At 54.2% G+C, this 21,947-nt stretch overlaps 1 protein-coding gene across 1 annotated transcript in view; it reads left to right on the top strand.

The window, feature by feature from the left end:
• LOC122454755 overlaps positions 1-6,901 on the top strand; it is a 31,822-nt gene extending 24,921 nt beyond the window's left edge. Inside the window, exons 8-15 of the mRNA XM_043489294.1 lie at positions 789-884; positions 1,299-1,422; positions 2,285-2,398; positions 2,801-2,956; positions 3,260-3,387; positions 4,884-5,045; positions 5,221-5,336; positions 5,769-6,901. Coding sequence (XP_043345229.1) covers positions 789-884; positions 1,299-1,422; positions 2,285-2,398; positions 2,801-2,956; positions 3,260-3,387; positions 4,884-5,045; positions 5,221-5,336; positions 5,769-5,998 — 1,126 coding nt within the window. The 3' untranslated portion in view covers positions 5,999-6,901. The remainder of the gene's footprint in view (positions 1-788; positions 885-1,298; positions 1,423-2,284; positions 2,399-2,800; positions 2,957-3,259; positions 3,388-4,883; positions 5,046-5,220; positions 5,337-5,768) is intronic.
• The last annotated feature ends 15,046 nt before the right edge of the window (positions 6,902-21,947 follow it).

Genomic DNA, 21,947 nt, shown 5'->3' with positions numbered 1-21,947 from the left:
GGGGGGGGGGCTCCCTCTCTCCCAGGGGGCTGGGGTGAGGGTGGCTGTGGCCAGGGTTGCCCGGACTTAGTGAGAAGCAAGTCTGGGGTGCAGCGCTGTGTACCGGGGCGTCACGGGGCCCCTTTACCGGGATTTCCAGTGTGGCTGTGTTCACCAAGCACGAGGCTCTCTGAAGGGCCTGGCACCAGGCAGGTTCCTCATGAGAAGCCAGAGATGTGAATCTTTAGATGAAATCAGCCAGGTTTTAAATGTTTAACCAAACACCACGGGGTGACTAGTTGATCGTAATTTATATTCTAGGAATTTAAAGGCACTCCTTCTTTCCTGCCTTTGGGGAGCGGGGGTGTACGTGCCTCTCCTGGCTCCTCTCTCCCCACTCTGCTGCGGGGGGCATTGCAACGGCCCAGGCAGGGTGTGGGGTGCCCCCTTCCCTCCCCGTGGACCCCCCCATCACTCCCAGGAGGACTTGTTTCCTACTCCTTCCTTCACCTGTCGGGAGAGTGCAGCGTAGCTGTGACTCCAGACCACAGGAGAAGCCCAGTCCTGTTCCGTTCTAGAAGCGTTTACCACAAAGGGCCGGGGACAGCATTACAGGAAAAGAGCCTTGGGAAGCGTCCGCTCCAGCGCCTGGCGCAGAGCCGGCCCCAGTTGTCCACACGTTGACCACGACCCCCCACACCTGCTGTTTCATGGAAGAAGCAGCAGTCAGGCTGAGAAGGGGGCCGGCTCGCACTGCTGGATGCGGCCGACTCACGGGGCGGCGCCTGCATCTCCGCCTTCACACGCAGATACCGGGGTGAGGGTGCCCCCCACTTCCTCCAGCAGCAGGCCGGTGCCGGACCCTCCGCCCAGCTGCACGTGCTGCAGAACTGCTGCGTCCTCAGGTGGGTCCTGGTGTGGCCCAGGTGTGGGCAGGGCGGGCAGCCTCGGACCCGGCGGGCCACTCTGCATGGATGGCAGACTGGGTGCCTGTGAGAGAAGTGGGGGATGACCCCCCCAAGCTGGATACCCGGTGGCAGGATTTCACACAGGAAACGCCGGATGCCAGGAACACTGGCTACCGCTGGAAGGGGTTTTCCTCTTGTACCTTTTTTCATTTCATGCTACGGGAATATAACACTTATTCCATAAATAAAAAAGAGTGGGGATGAAATAGACAGCCAGGCGCAGAAACGAGTCTGTCTGCCCGAGGGTACACAGAGGGTCAGCAGCAAGAGGGGTGTGCACGGCTCAGGGCTGCGGATGGGCCTGCAGGGCTCCCGGCCAGGCCCCACGGCCCTGTGGGTTTCCTCCAACAGGAAAACGTGGCAGGATCTGGGCCAGGCCCGCACTCCCCTGGCGGACGTGGTGCTGCGTACCATCAGCGCCATCGAGGACCAGAGCCAGGACGACCTTGTGTCCGTGGTCAGAAGCCAGTACCGGGTGATGTACCCCCAACTCCAGCCCTTGTGCGGGCCCTCTGCTGCTCCCAATGGTGTGGCCAGAGGGTGCCTCTGTCTCCCCGGCTCCCTCCAGCCCAGGGCAATGAGAGGGATACAGCAAAGCCCAGGCACAGCTAGCTTCGAGTTGCCTGCATCCAGCCTCCCCCATGCCCGAGCCTGGGCCTTGGTCTGCAATGGGAGGACAGCTCAGCTTCTCGTCTGGCCAGAGACGGGCCCTGTGCAGCTGAGGGGGCTGGGGCTGGCCTTGCCTCCACTCAGGAGGCCCGGCTCCACCCTCACAGAGGGCAGCTGCCTGGGCAGGGTCCACGTTTGCAGTCTGTCCACGGGCAGACCCGCTCCTGGCTCTGTCTACCTGTGGAGCCACCTGTCCTGCCAGGCCAGTGGAGGCTTGACGCCCTGCCCCCTGCCCCGATCCCACTCTGCCCCACATGCCTCCCAGGCAGGGAAGTCTAGCTGTGACCCCGTCCCAGGTCTCTGGAGCTGAGACTAGGCAGGGAAGCCTCCCTCAGACTTCGTGCCATGCTGTGGTTTGCTGGGGACCCAGAGGAGAGTGAGGGACTCCAGGAAGACTCAGGGGGGCTCCGGGGAGGAGCCGGCATCAAGGGTTGCAGATGGAATCAGGGAGGCTTCCAGGAGTCGGCAGGAGAAGGTGGACCGAGCTTGGGGGCAGACAGTGGGCAAGCCTCTGGCTCCTGGGATGCAGGCCCTTCTGATCCAGGGCTGTGGGCCTAGTGGGGAGCAGGGCTGGGGAGGTGGGGCCTGTAGGGCTGGAGGAGAGAAAGGGCAAGGACGGGAGACAGGCTGGGCTCAGGCCTCAGTGACCGTGACGCTCCTGTGCTCAGAGCCTACTGGGGCATCACTTTGGGAGGGAAGACGAGGAGCTGGCCCAAGCTCTGCGATCCCTCAGGCGGGGCCTGGAGCACTACCCCGGCCTGCTTCCTCCTCCCACGTACAAGGTAGGAAGGAGCAGAAGGGGGCTCCCGGGGGCTCAGCTCTGCGTGGCTGCTGGCATCTCCCCCGGTCCCAGGGCTGTGGGCGCTGTCCTGCCAACAGGGCTGCCCAGGGCCAGAGACAGGCAGGGCTGCATGGCCCTGGTCATCAGTTTGGCTCTTGGTCTCCCAGGGGAGGTGCGGGGCCAGCTGGCAGTCACCCCAGGAAGGAGCAGCTTTGTCGTGGAAGCCCAGTGGTCAGGGGTTAGGCCTGCCGAGTTGGGGGCCAGGCCCCACAGACCCAGCTAGAGGGGCATTGTGGACCATTCTGCTGCCCCCACCCCCAAGGCTGAGCCCCTGAGGCCAGGAGACCTTGTCCTGGGACAGCTTCGCTCCACCCTTCGCATCCTCTTTCTTTTGGGGGGGCAGAGCCTTGTGCAAAGCCTGTACAAAGCAGTCTTCACTGAGTACCTCCAGGCCTTGGTCACCCATCTCAAGAGGCTGAAGCCCCGGAAGTGGGAAGACCACCGGGGTCAGGTGGAAACGGACTTCCGGGAGCTGCACGAGGCTTTCGGGAGGCAGGAGGTGAGCCCGGGACCCTCGGGGGTTCCGAGGGGCCGCCTTCCCCTTTCTGGTGTGTCTCTCTTCTCCCCTGACCGGCCTGGACCCGCTGTCCCCTCCTGGCCCATCTGTGCCAGGCTGGTTTCTCAGGGCGGCCCTGGAGCCCTGGGCAGAGGGGAGGCAGGGCCTGGGGGGGCACCCTGGGGGACTCAGGGGGTGACACGGGCAGGCACACCCTGCTCTCCCCGGCAGGGCCGGCCTGGGGGTCTGTGCAGTGACCCCGGGGTGAGGCCCGTGCTGGGTGAGGCTGGGAGCTCCTCTCCGCAGGGCCTCGGTGATGGAGCCCCTGGCCAGGAGGCCTTCATGGAGGTCTTCCAGCTCAGCGGGAAGCAGGGCAACCCATGTCTGGATGAATGGCTGGACTCCTTCAGGGACAGGTTCCCAGACTACGTGAGGTGAGAGGCAGAAGGGGGGCAGGTAGACGGGGGAGACTGCAGGGGGCTCAGCCCGGGCCTGGGTGGGGGCGGGACTGAGCTAAGGGCATGGGCGTGTGAAAGGTGAGTGTGAAGGGTGTGAAGGGTGTGAAGGGTGAGTATGAAGGGTGTGAAGAGTGAGTATGAAGGGTGTGAAGGGTGTGAAGAGTGAGTATGAAGGGTGTGAAGGGTGTGAAGGGTGAGTATGAAGGGTGTGAGGGAGTGAAGGGTTGAGTATGAAAGGGTGTGAGGTGTGAGGCGAGTTGGGGGTGTGAAGGGTGTGAAGGGCGAGTATGAAGGGTGTGAAGGTGAGTACATGAAGGGTGTGAAGGGTGTGAAAGGGTGAGTATGAAGGGTGGTGAAGAGTGATATGAAGGGTGAAGGGTGTGAAGAGTGAGGTATGAGGGTGTGAGGGTGAGTATGAAGGGTGTGAAGGTGTGAAGGTGAGTATGGAAGGTGTGAAGAGTGAGTATGAAGGGGTGTGAGGGTGTGAAAGTGAGATGAGGGTGTAGAAAGGGTGTGAAAGGGTGAGTATGAAGGGTGTGAAGGGTGTGAAGGGTGAGTATGAAGACGTGTGAGGGTGTGAAGGGTGAGTATGAAGGTGTGAAGGGTGTGAAGGGCGAGTATGAAGGGTGTGAAGGGTGAGTATGAAGGGTGTGAAGGGTGTGAAGGGTGAGTATGAAGGGTGTGAAGGGTGTGAAAGGTGAGTGTGAAGGGTGTGAAGGGTGTGAAGGGTGAGTATGAAGGGTGTGAAGAATGAGTATGAAGGGTGTGAAGGGTGTGAAGAGTGAGTATGAAGGGTGTGAAGGGTGTGAAGGGTGAGTATGAAGGGTGTGAAGGGTGTGAAGGGTGAGTATGAAGGGTTGTGAAGGGTGTGAAGGGTGAGTAATGAAGGGTGTGAAGGGTGTGAGGGCGAGTATGTAAGGGTGTTAGAAGGGTGAGTAATGAAAGGGTGTGAAGGTGTGAAGGGTGAGTATGAAAGGGTGTGAAGAGGAGTATGAGGGTGTGAAGGGTGTGAAAGGTGAAGTATGAAGGGTGTGAAGGGTGTGAAGGGGTGAGTATTAAGGGTGTGAGGGTGTGGAAGGGTGAGTATGAGGGTGTGAAGGTGTGAAGAGTGAGTATGAAGGGTGTGAAAGGGTGTGAAGGGTGAGTATGAAGGGTGTGAAGGGTGTGAAGGGTGAGTATGAAGGGTGTGAAGGGTGAGTATGAAGGGTGTGAAGGGTGTGAAGGGTGAGTATGAAGGGTATGAAGGGTGAGTATGAAGGGTGTGAAGGGTGTGAAGGGTGAGTATGAAGGGTGTGAAGGGTGAGTATGAAGGGTGTGAAGGGTGTGAAGGGTGAGTATGAAGGGTGTGAAGGGTGAGTATGAAGGGTGTGAAGGGTGTGAAGGGTGTGAAGGGTGAGTATGAAGGGTGAGTTGCCGGCAGAGACTGGGAGCCCTGGGCCGGAAACACACATCTCAGTGCCTCCTATCCTCAGGAGGGAATCCAAGGCCAGAGAAGGGCAAGGATTTGCCCAGGGTCCCCCACAGGCCGGTGCAGGCCCCTCACTGGTCTCTCTGCCTCCTGACACTGAGATCCACCCAGCTGGACCCTCGGAGTGGCCCAGTCCAGATCCCTTCCCGGTGACCAGGACTCCCGGGTAGGCTGTCTAAGCGTCCTGGGGGTCGTGGTTGGTGGTTGGCGGGGGGGTTGGGGACTGGGGGAACCGCCTGCTGTCCCAGCTGCCCTGGAAGACGTTGCTCTAGACCCCACTCTCGTCTTCCTTTGTGCGCCCGCGGGTGCACAGAGCCCTCTTCCTGTTGCTCAGCACACAGGGCCAGCCCGAGGAATCTGAGCTCAGGAGCTGCTGCCCTTGCTCCTGGGGCTTCCTCATGCCTTTCACAATGTGACCGAGGGTGTGAGGGCTCCAGGGCCTTCTCCAGAGACGCCGGTAGGTCAGGATCCAGCCCTGGGCGGAGTGGCTGGGGCAGGGGCTTGGGGGTCTTGGAGGGGACCAGGCTGAGGGGCTGGACTGGAGTGAGGGCCCAGTGACTCAAAGCACACACTGCACTGCCCGCCTGCAGGCAGCTCCCTGGGCCCCGAGTCAGCGGTTCTTGAATATTTTGGTTGCAAGACTCCTTTAGTCTGAACAATTATTGAACTGAAAAACTGTAGCTTATATGGTTATATCGATTGATAGTTCCATTATTTGAAATTAAAACTGAGAAATATTAATTCATTTTATAAGATGTTTGGAAAAAATAATAGAAATTCACTGGAATGCCCTTCCCACCTGCTGGGATTCTCCTCCCTCTAGGTCTGGCTCCTAGACACCCCACCCCCCACCCCACCCCAGTCTATTTTATTCGCTTCCTTTCCTGAGATGCCCATCACCATTGTCTTGGCCGAGAGCTGTCCTGTCTGGTCCCTGGCAAATGTCTTCATGGCGGAGGACCAGCCTCATATCTGGAGGACCAGACAGATGTTTGTCTCCATCCCCTTGGCGCCTGGTGGCCCGCTGGCTGCCCCAAGTGGAGGTGGAAGCGAGCGCTCATTTCCGGGAGCCTCTCCCCCTGGGGCTGTGGACGTCGTGTGGCTCCGGGACCCGGTTAAGGTGGAAGATGTGTGTGCCCCTGGCCACTTCACAGGCGGCAGTCTGAAATCCAGAAGGAAGCCATCCTTCTCAAGCCTGGACTCCTCCACCAGAAGGAATCCTGAGTCAGACACCTGGCGATGAAAGGCTGGCCTCCTGCACGGTCCACCCAGAAGAACCAGAGGGCGAGGGCGGGGCAGGGAGAGGCAGGGCATGGAGCATCTCAGCAGCCTGGCTGCGTGTCCTCTCCTGGTGGACAGCAGCTTTACTGAGATGCAATTCACATGCCATGTGGTTCACCCACACAAGTTTCACATACCATTCAGTGGTTTTTAGCATATTCACAGTTGTGCAGCCATCACCACAGTCAATGTTAGGACATTTTCACCTACCCTAGAAACAGACCCTATAACCTTGTTGGCATGACCCCAAACCCCTCTTCCCAGCGTGCCCCCAGCCCTGGGCGGTCACTGCTCTGCTTTCTGGCTGCATAAACGTGTCTGTTCCGGACACGTCACATAAAGTGAATCACATAGTATGTTGCCTTTTGTGATTGGCTTCTTTCACTTAGCATTGTGCTTCAAGGTTCATCAGTATTGTGGCTTGCATCCATGTTCCGCTCATTTTTTAAATTTTCTCCTTCTTTGTTTGGCTGTGCTGGGCCTTTGTTGTGGCACTCAGCGTCTTTTCAGTTGTGGCACTTAGTTGCAAAATGTCGGACCTCGTTCCCTGACGAGGCATCGAGCCCAGGCCCCCTGCCCTGGGAGCGTGGAGTCATTCATAGCCATTGGCCCGCCCAGGAAGTTAGCTCCCCATTCATTTTTATAGTCGAGTGACACTCTGTTTTATATTTGGTTCCGTCATACATTTGTTGATGGGCATTTGAGTTGTTTCCAGTTTGGGGCTGCTGTGAATAATGCTGCTGTGAGCACGTGTGTACAAGTTTTTGTGTGGACATGTGTTTTTAGTCCTCCTGTGTTCCACCTAGGAGTGGAATTTCTGGGTCAAATGGTGACTCCGCGTTTAATGTTTTGAGACACTTTACAGTATTTCTCCGAAGTAGCTGCACCATTCTGCGTTCCCACCAGCGATGCATGAGGGGCCCAGTGCCTCCATATCCTCATCAACATTCCTTATGTCCGACTTTCTGATGATACCCACCCTGGCGGGTGTGACGTGGTCTCCCACAGTGGTTTTACTTACTCACTTATTTATTTAATTTCGTCTGCCCTGGGTCTTTGTTGCTGAGCAGCCTCGGCTGCAGTTGCGGAGAGCAGGGTCTCCTCTCTTGTTGAGGAGCACAGGCTCCGGGCACCTGGGCTCACTCAGCAGCTGCAGTGTGTGAGCTCAGCGGCTGTGGCTCAGGAGCCGTGGCCCTTGGGCTTGGTCGCTCCGCGGCACGTGGGGTCTTCCCAGATCAGGGTTGGAATCTGTGTCCCCTGCGTTGGCAGGTGGATTCTTTACCACTGAGTCACCAGGGAAGCCCCTCACTGTGGTTTTGATTTGCATTCTCTCTGATGAATAACTTGGAAAAGACCCTGATGCTGGGAAAGATTGAGGGCAGGAAGAGAAGGGGACGGCAGAGGATGAGATGGTTGGATGGCATTATAGACTCGATGGACATGGGTTTGGGTGGACTCCGGGAGTTGGTGATGGACAGGGAGGCCTGGCGTGCTGCGGTTCATGGGGTGTCAAAGAGTCAGACACAGGTGAGTGACTGAACTGAACTGAACTGATGAATAACAATGTTGAGCATCTTTTTGTGTGCTTATGGGCCGTATGTATATCTTCTCTGAGAAATATCTGTTCAAAAACTACTGCTTATAAGTTAGGTTGTTCGGCCTTTTGTTACTGAGCTGTAAGAGTTTTTTTAAAAAAAAAATCCTAGATTCAAGTCCCTTACGAGACCCCCCCCACCCCAAGCCCATGGCTTCAACGGGATGGACACTGGCCACCCAGAAACAGGCTGGCTCTTGGTGGGGGCAGCGTGGGGGCAGCTGAGGGGACCGCCTGCAAGTGACCCTGGGCCGCCCTGCCCCGCTGCTGAGGCTGCCCCGGGTGGGCCGAGGGTGCAGCACCTGTGTCCAGGTCCCCTCGGCCCCGGCGAAAACCAAGACCTGGAGGATCTTGATCGGGAAGCCTGACAGGGGAAGACACACAAATGGACAGGGTACGGGAGGGAGACAGCGCAGGACCTGCGCCCCAGGGAGGAGGGCTGAGCCCGCAGGAGGCGCTGTGTTTGCCGCAGGGCGGTGGGTGGGCTGGGCTGCGGTGGGTTGGGGGGGAGGCGGGATGCACCCCCTAGCCAGGGTTAGGAGGAGGGTAGGAGTTTGTGAGCGCACATGGGGAAGGTGGGCGAGGAGAGACAGACGGGTGGGAGCCGGGCGGGTGCACGGCTGAGGCAGGTGCAGGGGCGGCTGGAAATGGTGGGGGGCAGGCAGGCGACCCAGGAGCCCTTGTGCCAGGCCAGCACACTCAGGCCTGTGGGCAGCGGTAGCTGAAGGGCTTCCATCAGGGGGTAACCCCGTGTGGCCTGTTGGCCCAGCAGCTGCTGGCAGAGGGTAGGGGGCTGGGCAAGATGCCATGACCCTATGTTTGAGGGGCCCAGCGCCTCTGTCCCCTGGGAGGGGAGGAGGGACTGGGCGCTGTGGGGCATCTTGTGGGTGCTTGCACCATCTTGTCTGCACTGCCTCATCTCTGACAACATTTTGACATAGACCCGACTGCTACCGATTTTACAGATGAGAAGACCGAGGCTCAGAGTGGAGTGCAGCTTGTTCGGGGCCAGCCTGCTCTTCAGTGTGGGTGTGGGGACAAACCCAGGACTGCCTGCCCCCCAGTCCTTGAGAGCGGTCCACGGATGGTACAGGTCCCTGCAGAGGGTACCAGTGCCCACCAGAGGGCGCCAAAGCCCAGCCTTTGTGGGCAACGCCTCCCCCGGTGACCGAGGGTCCCAGAGGCAGCCCCTACTCCCAGGCCTTCTGCAGGCTGGCCGGCTCCAGGCTTGGAGAGCTGCAGTGCTCGGGTCCCGGGGGGTGGGGGCACCCTGTCTGCTCCCGACAAGAGCAGGGATGAGAGCTTGGCCACCGGAGGGGGCAGTGTGAGAACCCGAGGTGACCACAAAGGAGCTCTGGGGCGCCTTCACTGTCCTGAAACCTTTGGCAAACTCTTCAAGCTCCTGGAGGGCCCTGGGTCTTTGCAGAGCCCCTGCATGGACCACTGTGGTCTGAACCAGCATTCCCCCACCCGCAGAGGCCGCTCAGGAGGAATTCCCGCCTGTCCCCACGCCCGTCCCCTGGGCGGATTGTGACAAGAACACTTGGGTCCATAGGCCTGGGACTAGCCCCCCAGTTCCTCCCTACCTCCAGCCGGGAAAATGTGCAGAGCCGGCCGCAGCCCACCGCCGCACACACCTCACAGTGAGCCGGGCTTGTGGGGAGAAGAGGAGGGCGGGACAGGACGGCCAGGCTGGGCGGCCTCCCCCCTTCCTTGGGGCCTCCGCGGGCCCAGATGGGCAGCCAGGAGGTGATGGACTCAGGCCAGAGGAAGGACAGAAGGATGTCCCGGAGGGGGAGGTGGGGACATCTGGGAGCTACTTGACAGGGTCCCCAGAAGGCACGTGTGCTTCCTGCCCCTGGATGCAGTCGAAGGACCACGGAGAGGTTGGTCACCATCCTTTCACCGTGAGGGCAAAGCTGAGAGATTCGTGGAGGAAAGACCCAGAGCCTGGCTCCACTGGTCCCGTAATTAACCAACCCCAGGACCCCCGGGCTGGTCAGCTGCAGCCCAGAGCACCCGGAGGACGCAGGTCCTCACCCAGAGAGAGCGACGCCCCCCACACCTGTCCTGGCGGCTCACCCCACTGAGGGCATCTGGGTGATGGGTGTCACCTGCCTTGGATGGTTTGACAGAATTATGACAGTATCACCCATGTAAGTTACAAATCCAGAGTCACCCCACCAAACGCCGCTGAGACCTCTGGGAGCTGAGGAAACACACTGAGGTTTGCTGAGGGGAGAGTGAGGGGGCAGGGGCCTCCCTGGCAGGATGGTGGCTGAGACGCAGTGCTTCCACTGCCAGGCACGAGTCCAGTCCCAGGACAGGGAGCCAAGATCCCGCAAGCTGCACAGAGTGACCGATGACATAAAATAAATACATAGTTTTTAAAAAGGGATGGACTACATCGCCAAATGGCCAAATCGGTGTAAAACTGGAGGATATCTGATGGGAGGACAAAGGCAAAATCATGGTCACAGAGGAGGGCAGGGAGCAGGGGAGTGGTAGAGGAGACCCTTGCCGCATACCCGGGGTCCCCGTCATCAGCAGAAAATAAAAACGGTCCTTACTTAACCCCACATACACAGAGGGACTCTACAGAGAACAAAGGTAAACATATGAAGTTAGAAGAAAACGCAGAAGACTCTTTCTAACATCTGGACAGGGAAGGACTTCTTACACAAAGATCCAAAAGCATAATCAATATGATTTGAAAAAACAACGATAAATTTGACTACATCAGAGCTCAGGCTTTTTCTCAGCGGACACCATGCTGTTGTTGTTTAGTCAATCAGTCGTGTCCGACTTGGCAACTCCAGGGACTGCAGCACGCCAGGCTTCCCTGTCCTTCGCCATCTCCCAGAGCTTGCTCAAATTCATGTCCATTGAGTCCGTGATGCCATCCAACCATCTTGTCCTCTGTCATCCTCTGTCTAGGTTGGTTATAGCTTTTCTTCCAAGGAGCAAGCGTCTTTTAATTTCATGACTGCAGTCACCATCTGCAGTGGTTTTGGAATCCAAGAAAATAAAGTCTGCCACTGTTTCCATTGTTTCCCCATCTATTTGCCATGAAGTGATGGGACCAGATGCCATGGTCTTTTTTTCTTGAATATTTAGTTTTAAGTCAACTTTTTCACTCTCCTCTTTCACTTTCATCAAGAGGTGCTTCAGTTCTTCTTCGCTTTCTGCCATAAGGGTGGTGTCATCTGTGTATCTGAAGTTATTGATATTTCTCCCGGCAATCTTGATTCCAGCTTCTGTTTCATCCAGCCCAGCATTTCACATGATGTACTCTGCATGTAAGTTAAATAAGCAGGGTGACAATATACAGCCTTGACATACTCAAGAACCTCAGATATGCACACTTGCTCCTTGGAAGAAAAGCTATGACCAACCTCAACAGCATATTAAAAAGCAAAGGCATCACTTTGCTGACAAAGTAGAAGTCCATCTAGTCAAAGCTATGGTTTTTCCAGTAGTCATGTATGGAGGTGAGAGTTGGACCATAAACAAAGCTGAGCACCAAAGAATTGATGCTTTTGAACTGTGGCGTTGGAGTCCCTTGGACTGCAAGGCGATCAAACCAGCAAATCCTAAAGGAAATCAACCTTGAATATTCATTGGAAGGACTGATGCTGAAGTTGAAACTCCAATACTTTGGCCACCTGGTGTGAAGAACTAACTCATCGGAAAAGACCCTGACGCTGGGAAAGACTGAAGGCAGGAGGAGAAGGGGATGACAGAGGATGAGATAGTTGGATGGCATCACCAACTCAATGGACATGATGAGTTTGAGCAAGCTCTGGGTATTGGTGATGGACAGGGAAGCCTGGTGTGTTGCAGTCCAGGGGGTCGCAAAGAGTCAGACACGACTGAGCTACTGAACTGAGCTCTTGGCTATTGGGAATAATGATCCAGTTAATTTAAAAATTTTTTTAAAAATCTGTTTCTTATTTTGGCTGCACATTGCAGCATGTGGAATCTTAGTTCCCTGATCAGGGATCGAAGCCCTGCCCCCTAAAGTGGAAGCACGGAGTCTTAACCCCTGGACCACCAGGGAAGTCCCCTTCCAGTTAATTTTAAAGAAGCATGAGCAGAAGCTGCCTGCAGTCAAGTCATTTTTTATCTCCTTTTCCTTCTCCTCCTAGGAAATAAAAGAGTAACTCTCATACAGCTGTTTTGGGGCTGAGACCTAGAATTGGTTTAAGAATTTAAACACTGTTTTAGCTGGTCCCATAGGCTCAGATATATAGTATTTTAATATATTTTAAAAGAAATTTACAGCTCAGGACTATATTTCCTTTTTGACCCTAGAGATGTCCAAGTGTTTTTATTTTAGTTTTTGTTTTTATTTTTGGTTGTGCGGGTCTTCATTGCTGTATGTGGACTGTCTCTAGTTTTGAGGATCAGGGGCTGCTGTCTTGTTACAGGGCATGGGCCTCTCACTGCGGTGGCTTCTCTTGTTTAGGAGCACAGGCTCCGGAGAACTCAGGCTTCAGTAGCTGGGGCACACGGGCTTAGCTGCCCTGCAGCATGAGGGATCTTCCCGGACCAGGGATCAAACCTGTGTCTCCTGCATTAACAGGTGGACCCTTAACCACGGACCACCAGGGAAGTCCTCAAAGAGTTTTTAAATTTAAACTTCCAGGTGAGAGGTTCTTTTTGTTTTCTGATTTGTTTTTATCTTTTGGTTTTACTGTGTGGTATCACAGAATGTTGTCTATATGGTTTTATTGCTTGGGATGTATTGGAGTTTGAGGGGAGAGCAGTATGTCAAGATGCTCACAGAGGTTCCCTGGGAAGGGTTGTGAGTGTGGGCCCAGCAGCTCTGGACCGGCCCTGGCCCTGCTGCAGCTTGGGCTGGAGGGACAAGCCTGGCCTTCACATCATCCCCCTGTTCCCATGGAACTGTCCAGGGCCTGGGGCCCCAGCCCCACTGACACGGAAGATCTCTGGGAGCCCTGAGACTGGTGGAATGTGCCAGACCACCATCCCTGCTTCCCCCATCAGCCTGTAACCCTAGGGCCCCCTTCCCAGCAGGCTTTGCCTATAGACCAAGACCCGGTCCCTCCCTGGGACCACGCTCGGGGTCAGTCTGTGTTCTTCCCCCAGAAAGACCCTCAGCTGGGTGGGGAGGGCATCACTTTGGGGGCCCAGTACACAGGAACCCAGTCTATCACCCACCTTTTCTCCAACCTTGGCCTCACTGGCCAGCAGAGGGCGCCCTGGCCCATCCCGGAGAGTTCCAGGAGTTCTCTGGGCTTCCTCCGTGAAGCAAGTGGTAAAAAAACCGCCGGGCATCGCAGGAGATGCAAGAGAGGTGGACTCCATCCCTAGGTGGGGAAGACCCCGTGGAGGAGGAAATGGCAACCCACTCCAAAATTCTTGGACGGAGGAGCCTGGCGAGCTGCAGTCCGTGGGGTCGCAAAGAGTCGGACTTAGCGCGCGTATACACACACAAACAGACACACACGTCAGACTGAGTACACACACACACACACACACACACACACCCGTCCAGACAGCTGGTCTAGCCTGGGGAGTCCCGCTCAGAGGCCGGGGAGGGCCGAGCCATCCGGCCTGTGTGGTGGCCCGTCCTCCGCACAAGGTGTGAAGGGAGTCCTTGCCGCTTCCTTTTGCCTCCCGAGCCCTGATCTAGGAGAAGTGTGTGTGGCTGCGGGAGGCCGTGGGCAGACACCAGGAGACCCGTCCGTCCTGTTGGAGAAAGAAGCGGCTTGTCCACTTCCCCCTCTCCGCGTCCCGGTCCTCCTCCCTGATCACCTCGTGCCCACCTCCCATTGGGAGGAGTGGGCACTGGGGCTCCTAGGAGCCCTGCTGGTATCTCAGCATCGGGGGCCTAGAAGGGGCAGCCGAGGCGGTGGGCGGGCGCAGGGACGGCGCGCAGGGACAGGCCGGCCCGCCACCTCCAGCGGCCCCTCGTCCAGGGCTGGACTCCCCGGAGGACGAGACCCCAGCGAGTGGCGCCCACGCGTCCTGCGGGGCCACGCGCGCGAGTGCTCTGCACCGGTGCCCGCCCCCCGAGCAGCCCATCAGAGCCGCGGGGGGACGCGCGGGCCACGCGGGGAGGGGCTCGCGGGGACGTGGCGGGGCGCCTCCCTTCCGGGGGCGAGGAGGAAGCGCGGTTCTGGTCGGGCAGGAAGAGAAGGGGCCGGGGTTGGGGGGCCGAGGAGGGTCTCAGAGGCCCCGGGAGCCCGCCCCGCCCCCAAGGCGGGCTCAGCTCCGCCCGCGACAGAGCGCTCCCCGGCCCGTCTCCCGCCTTAAAATGCCAAGTCCGTCCTCCTGGGACTCAGACCGCGCGCCGCGGTGGACCACCAGGCCGGGAGGTGGTTGGCGGCGGGGGTGGGGTGGGGTGTGGAAGGCTGTCGAGAAGGGTGACCCCGACGCAGCGGGGAGAAAGGAGGTAGGGAATGGCGGGAGAGGGTCCCAGGGAGACCCCTCTCCCCCACCCCGGGCGGACTCCTCGAGGAGTGGCTGGAGGAGCTGGAGGCGGGCTGGCGATCCCTGGCGAGTCCCCTCTCCAGCCTGGATGTCCCAGAACAGCCCGGATGAGCAAAAGGCTGCCGTGGGCGTCCTGGCCTCTGGCTCTGAAACTGCACCGCGAAAGGTGCCCGATTATTGTTAGTTAACGGATGGGTTGAATCGAGGAAGCCTTTGGAATCATTTCCGTCTCTTCCACTGGGAACCCGGATTTCGACCCAAGAATGTCTCTCCTCCCCCGCCCCACGCTAGCACATGTCTTCTCCAGCAGTCTTCACTCTGAGGAGTACCAGAACTTTCCAAGGATTGGCAGGGACCTGCAGCTCTAAAGGAACCCACTGCCAGTTTCTGGGCTTCCATATGATCTCTTTCCTGAAACCTACCTGCGCAAGAAAGCGCTGGGGACACTGGAATCCCTTGCCCTCCTGTCCTTTCCCCAGGCACGCTCTCCTTTCAGAGAAGGGCTCCCCTGGCAGTCTGGCCCAGGTCCAGTGCTCCTTGGTGACAACGTTTCCAGGGAGACAAAGGAAAGGCAATTCACAATTTGCTTTAGAATAGATAAAGCTTCCTTTAAGTGAATCACTGCAAACCCAAGTAGCACTTCTGTCTGTTTTCTCTTACACATGTTTATTTAAGAGCAAACTTGGTTAGAAACTGGGTGTCTTGGCTCTAGTTGACATGTTCTGAATACACATATAGTGTTCAGTGGCTGCGATGACGATTTCCTAACCTGTCAAGAGAGGTCAGACTGCCTGGCAGTGACTTTGGAGGGAAGGGCAGAGCACCAGGAAGAGACGGTGCCCTTTATTCCAGCCAGGGCCCCTGTCAGGGTCGTCAGGAAGGGAAGGTCAGGAGTGGCCTGCAGCCTTCTGAGTGGGAGCTGGCGCCCCATGAACACAGGCTGAGATAGCGAGGTCAGTTCTTGATGCCTCTGATCTTGGTAACTGTATTCTGTGAAAGCCGGTATTTTTATTTAGTGTTGCTCTCGAATGGTCTCAGCCTTCAGTGGCTTGAAGCGGGGCTTCGGTTCCTGGCCAGAGACAGGTCAGGTCTAGGCGGTGAAGGCACCGAATCCTAGCCCCTAGACCAGTGGTCAGTGACAAGAGCCTGACTCTTTGACTTGGCAGAAAAAAAACTTGCACAAAGATGGAAAGCAGTGAAACAGATATTTATTAGGAGGAAAAAGAGTAGAGTATGTGTGGATACTCAAGAGAGCCCTTGAGTCAAGCCCATGTGGCAGATTGAATCACTTTTATGGGGCATTTCTTCCCATTTTCCTTAGGCCAATCATTTTTAAGAACTATTTACTCATTTAGTTTTGGCTGCACTGGGCCTCCGCTGCTGTGTGTGAGCTTTCTCCAGCTGCAGCGGGCGGGGGCTGCTCTCTAGCTTCTCATTCCCAGGGCTTCTCCGGTATCGGAGCATGGGCTCCAGAGCACAGGCTCAGTAGTTGTTGGCCCACAGGCTTGGTTAGGGCTTCCCAAGTGGCACAAGTGCTAAAGAACTTGCCTACCAATGCAGGAGAGGTAAGAGACGTGGGTTCGATCCCTGGGTTGGGAAGAACCCCTGGAGAAGGGCACTGCAAAGCCACTCCAGTATTCTTGCCTGGAGAATCCCATGGACGGAGGAGATTGGTGGGCTGCAGAGGTGAACATGACCGAAGGGTTGCAGAGTTGGGCATGACTTACATACACACACACACGGGCTTAGTTGCTCCGTGGCATGTGAGATCTTCCCGGATCAGGGATCGAACCCAGGTCTCCTGCACTGGCAGGCGGATCCTTTAAAACTGAGCCCCCAGGGAAGCCCTGGCCAATCACTGAATTTGCCTGGTTCAGAGTCCACATTTGGTATGCCTCAGGATCTTCCCATGTGAGCACGCACAGCTCTCAGCCAAGATGGATTTCATGGAAGAGGCCTGTGGGTAGTCGACATCACTTAGCATCACGCCCCTTTGACCTCCACAGAGCCTTTCGGCACATGTCTAGTTGGGGAGGTCTCCTGACCGAGACAGGGAAACACGTGGTCTGTGCAGGGCCCAGCCTCCTCTCTTAACTGTCCTGCTGTTCTCTTGAGTTTTCATCCACAGGGAGTGACTCTCCTATCACTTTATCCTGGTGGTGGGAGGGCTCAAACTCCTGCCTCTCAAAAAGTATCACAACTTTTCTTGTATCTCTGATCTGTTTTTGTTTTTAAAACATATGTATCATGTCTTTGACCTGGTAATCCTACTGCCTGAACATTAGACCGTTTGTGCTGGCTCTTGCCTGTGGTGACTTGTTCCCTCGTCTGTTCTGGAACCTTGGACCATGAGCTTTATCTGAGAAGATCAGGAGAGATCCCCACTGAAGGTGCATCCCTCCAGACAGGTAGGCTTATATTGCCTCTGGGCTCTGGAAGGAATTGCCAACCTGGGCTCCTTCGTGTTTGTTTCTCAGCTGGCTGTTTCCAGGACCTCAAAGGGATGCTCAGTTTAAATCCCAACCATACCCGCCCCGCCTCCTGCCCCTAGGCCTGAGCTCTCATTACAAATTTTAGGGAAGATCTTTTATTTTTTGTCCTAGGAAGGGCCCAGGATAGGAAATTTTCTTTCTCGTCTCCTTTTGCTGATAGTTTGAAAATATTTGAATTCACTCATTCACTGAGGATCTGGACCTTCTAGGATGTAGACTTTCTGTGGGAGTCTCGGTTCTAAGTGTGAACTTTCAAAAAGCTAACAGTCTTGTCTCTCTTCTCCATGACACCCGAAGCTCTTGGTTACCAAGATTGAAAATTCGGCTTCCCCCACTCCCAGTTTCAGCAGCTTCTTTGTTTGGGTCATTTTCTCTTCCCCGCTACTGCAGCTGTGCAAGGAAGGATTTTGTAATAGCTCATTCAGAATCTCTAGTCTCAGCAGAATTTTTTCCAGTCACCTAAACTACTTAATTGCTGAAAAGGGAGTAACCACTTCTGCTTTGCAGCGTCTGCATCCACGTTTGTCTTCACTAGCAGACCCGCTAGCAGAGACGGCCCAGCACGGCTGCGATGGTTCCAGTGGGCTTCCGAGGGCTCCTTTGTTTCCTGCTCCCAGGAGGGGCGTGCAGTTGTTCTCCACAGAGGCCAACGGCAGCGGCTTCGTTCCTGGGGATGCTGTCCTTCTCTGTGCCTAGAGGTACTGAGACCACAGCTCCTCCAGTTGGGTCCAGACTTGGGGGTCAGAGTGATTCTCTCTGGCCTAGAACCAAAGGCTCAGAGACGTTAAAAGGCCTCCAGGAGCAACAATGCCTAGATAATAAGATCAGGCCAGGAGTTTGGGGAGCGGGCACCTGGAATACGGCACGAACTTTGCTATCTGCGATTTCCTGCCATGAATTTCAAGAGGCCGCTTCCGCCGGGGTGGCCGGTAGGTTTGCAGGGCTGCCCAACCTTGGCGGGTGAGTTCAAACGTGGCGCTCAAATGTAGGGCTGTTGTTTAGTCACTAAGTCGTGTCCAACTCTGGGTGACCCCATGGACTGTAGCCTGCCAGGCTCTGTCCGTGGGATTTCCCAGGCAAGAATAGGGGAGTGGGTTGTCCTTTTCTTCTTCAGGGAATCTTCCCGACCCAGGGATCGAACCTGCGTTTCCTGCATTGCAGGTGGATTCTTTACCACTGAGCTACCTGGGAAGCCCCAGCTTAGGGTTAGGAAGGTGATTTAGCTCAGTCTGCCATCTGTTCCGACCCAGACATCATTTGTAATAAGGTACAATTTTATATACGTGTTCTTGAGTCTCCTTTGTCCTATCTCTTGAGCGTTTGGGTCTTGGGCAAGAGTAATGAGGTGTCACTTACTGGGTTCTCTCACACCTCTGCATTAACCACTGCCTTATCCTATCTGATTCTATACAGTCTTTTGCATGCAAACAGCCTCAACAAGCAATTAGTAAATTTATTTCATTAGTATACTGAAAAAAAAAAAACAACCCAGGATAAATTGAGGTTTCATTCAGAAAGGCAAGCATTTATTCAACTACTCAACAAATATGGTCAGTTTAGCTATGATGTATCAGAAGCATTCTTAAAATTCAGGCTGTCATACAAAATTGCATAATAGAAAATACAGGACTTATGGGGAAAATGAGGTTAGGGCAGGATACTCAAAATACCTCATCAATGATACAGCTTTAAAAAGATGGGAGCATGGGACTTCCCTGGAGGCCCAGTGGTTAAGAAACTGTCTGCCAATGCAGGGGACACAGGCTCAATCCCTGGTCGGGGGGGATTCCACCTGCCGTGGGGCAACTAAGCCCATGCCTGCTGAGCCCGGGCTCCACGACAAGAGACGCCACTGCAACGAGAAGCCCATGCGCTGCAACTGGAGAAAGCCCGCATTCAGCAACGCACAGCCAAAAATTAATAAAGATGGGAATCTAGTGAAAAAAGAAGGTTAACACAGTTGTACAAGTTAAATTGTTTTCTTAAAAGACATAAATACTACAAAGGGGGCTTCCCTAGTGGCTCAGAGGGTAAAGAATCCTCTTGCATGCAGGAGACCTGGGCTCGATTCCCTGGAGAAGGAAACGGCAACCACTCCAATATTCTGGCCTGGAGAAGCCCATGGACAGAGGAGCCTGGTGGTCTACAGTCCATGGAGTCGCAAAGAATGGGACACGAGTGAGCAACTAACACTTTCACTTTTTTTTTCACTGCAAAAGACATGATTCTTTATCTGAAAAAGCTTGAAGTTTGCTTGTGGAAGTAGGCGTCAGAAGGGTTGCAGCTTCTGAGGTATGGGTGAGGTGGTTGGAAAGTTGTAACTCCAGTGTGGACGAGGGTTAGAAGGAAACTGGGAGACATTTGAAGTGTGTGAGTGTGTTTTCCTACACACCTCAGTGCAGCTGGTGGAGTTTTCTGTGTTCACGTAGGCTTTCTTGTAAACAAAATCACACAAGATGCAAGATTCACATTATGCTCGAACTGTTTCCTAATTGTTAAATGGTGTTGGAACAAATTCACCTTTTCAAAGAAAGCATCAGAGCAGGACTGTAGGTGTGGAGCACCTACTGTGTGGGAGGCACTGCCCGACACACAGTAGGTTCAGCAATATACTGTTTCTGCCCTCATGGGAGAGACATTGTAATGAGGGAAACAATAAACAAATAATCAATTTCATATCATATAATTTGCATACCACCTTCCCCCTAAGTTCATATGTTGACACCTAACCCCCACGGTGATGGTGTTTGGAGGTGGGGTCTTTGGGGGTGATTAGGTCCTGAGAGAGGCGCCTCATGGACGGAATTAGTATTTTTGTAAAATGGATCCCTCCCACCTCTACCCAAGCTCCCTTCCACCACAGGAGGACTTGGCAAGAAGACAGTTACGCGTGAGCCAGGAAGCATCTCTCACCAGATGCCGAGTCTGCTGGTACCTTAACCTTAGATTTCCCAGTCTACAGAAATGTGAGTGATGAAAACCCAGTCTCCGGGGTTCTGTCATAGCAGCCCAGAGGAGCTCAGACAGTAAGGCAGTGAGCTGTGGGTTCATGGCAGGTGGAGTTGTATCCCCCGGATTCCTGGGCTGAAGCCCTCGCCCTCTTACAGGTTGAGGTGTTGTTAGTTCCCTGGGCTGCTGTCACCAAAGCCCCACAGACTGGGTGACTCACACAGAAACTTACAATCTCACAGCCTGGAGGCCAGAACCCTCAGGTCGGGGTGTTGGCAGGGTTCATTCCTTCTGTGGGCTGTGAGGAAGAATTCGTCCCATGCCCTTCCCTCAATGCTTAGTGATTTTCTAACACCCTTTGGCATCCTTGGCTGTAGAAACACCAGCCCAGTCTCTGCCTTCCTCTTCATGTGCCGTTCTTCCCGTCTGTGTGTGTCCACAGCTCCCCTTTCTTCAGGCATCAGTTACACTAGAGTTGGGGCTCACTCTGCCCCAGTAGCACCTCATCTTAACTGATTATATCTGAAAAAAACCCTATTTCTGAATAAAGTCACATTCTGAAGTACTGAAGGCTAAAACTTCAACATATGGATTTGGGGGGCTATACACTTCCACCTGTAACTTACTAAAGGGATAAGGGAAGACCCCTTTCAGTAAGCGATATTTGAGCAAGAGACTTAAATAAAATGGATGGAGTAAGGGACCTCCCTGGTGCTCTAGTGGTTCAGACTACATGCTGCCAATGCAGGGGGCCCAGGTTCAATCCCTGGTCAGGGATGAAGAATTGATGCTTTTGAACTGTGGAGCTAGAGAAGACTCTTGAGAGTCCCTTGGACTGCATGGAGATCAAACCAGTCCATCCTAGAGGAAATCAGTCCTGAATATTCACGGAAGAACTGATGCTGAATCCAAAGCTCCACTATTTTGGCCACTTAATGTGAAGAGCCAACTCACTGGAAAAGACCCTGATGCTGGGAAAGATTGAGGGCAGGAGAAGAGAGTGGCAGAGGATGAGATGGTTGGATGGCATCACTGACTCAGTGGACATGAGTTTGATCAAGCTCTGGGAGACAGTGAAGGACAGTGAAGCCTGGTGTGCGCAGTCCATGGGGTTGCAAAGAGTTGGACATGGCTGAGTGACTAAACAACAACAACAAGGAACTAGATCCTGCATGCCACAAATAAGAGCCTGCGTGCTGCAGCTAAGACCTGGTGCATCCAAATAAATTTTTTTAAAAATGAGGGAGTGACCATGCAGACATCTGAGGGAACAGAATTCTAGGGGGAGAGAACAGCAAATATGAAAGTCCTGCGATGGGAAAAGAGATTTTCCTGCCGAAGGAATAGGTCATTGTGTCTAGAAGGTAGCAAGAAGAGTGGTAAGAGATGAGGTGAGAGAATGATTCATCAACAGGAAATATCAACTTACAATTATTAAATTCTCAAAGTTAAAGAAGAAATTTATGAATTTATCAGAGTTCAAAAAACCAAAACCAAAACAAACAAAAAACTGCTATTGTTTCCAGTAAAAATGCTAAAGTATAAATAAACAATAAGTTTCTCTTATGATAAAGAGTATCAGAGCACACAAACATACATCATATTATTCATGCAATGTAAAGACATTTCTGTTGTTCAGAAATGTGGAGGGATGCCAGCAATTACCTCTTTGGTTCAGTATTGTTATTTTGGTTCAATATTGTTATATTTGCTAAAGCAATAAGATAAGAAAAGGAAATAAGTAATATTCTCCTCGTTGTTTGCAGATAATATGTTCCTACACACTTCCCCTCCCCCCACAATGAGGTATTTTCAGCAATCAGAACTGAATCACACATATACAGAGATCAGACTTACAGTTGTAAAGGGGGAGGGGAGGAGGCAGAGGGATGAACTGGGAGTTTGGGATTGGTAAATGCAAATTATTACATTTAGGATGGATAAACAACAACCATAAAACAACAAGGTCCTATTATATATCACAGAGAACAATAGCCAATCTCCTGGATAAATCACAATGGGAAATAACTTTTAAAAGAATATATATGTGTATTACTGAGTCACTTTGCTATACAGCAGATATTGGCACAACATTGTAAGTCAAGTGTACTTCCATTTAAAAGCAAATAGAACTGAATCAGTCTTTTATGCACTAGACTGGTACTCTGGGTCCACTTTCTTGTCCTAGTCATGGCTACAGCAACCATCTGGCTGTGTGGGTAGAGCCTGGCCGCCACTTGCCTCAGCTGCACTGCACACCCCTGGGTCTCTACTGCTGCTGCTTGGGATGCTT

The sequence above is a fragment of the Cervus canadensis genome, chromosome 17 (assembly GCF_019320065.1).
Source record: "Cervus canadensis isolate Bull #8, Minnesota chromosome 17, ASM1932006v1, whole genome shotgun sequence".
Classification (NCBI taxonomy): domain Eukaryota; kingdom Metazoa; phylum Chordata; class Mammalia; order Artiodactyla; family Cervidae; genus Cervus; species Cervus canadensis.
The sequence above is the reverse complement of the archived record's forward strand: the minus strand, read 5'-3'. Positions and strand labels throughout refer to the sequence as shown.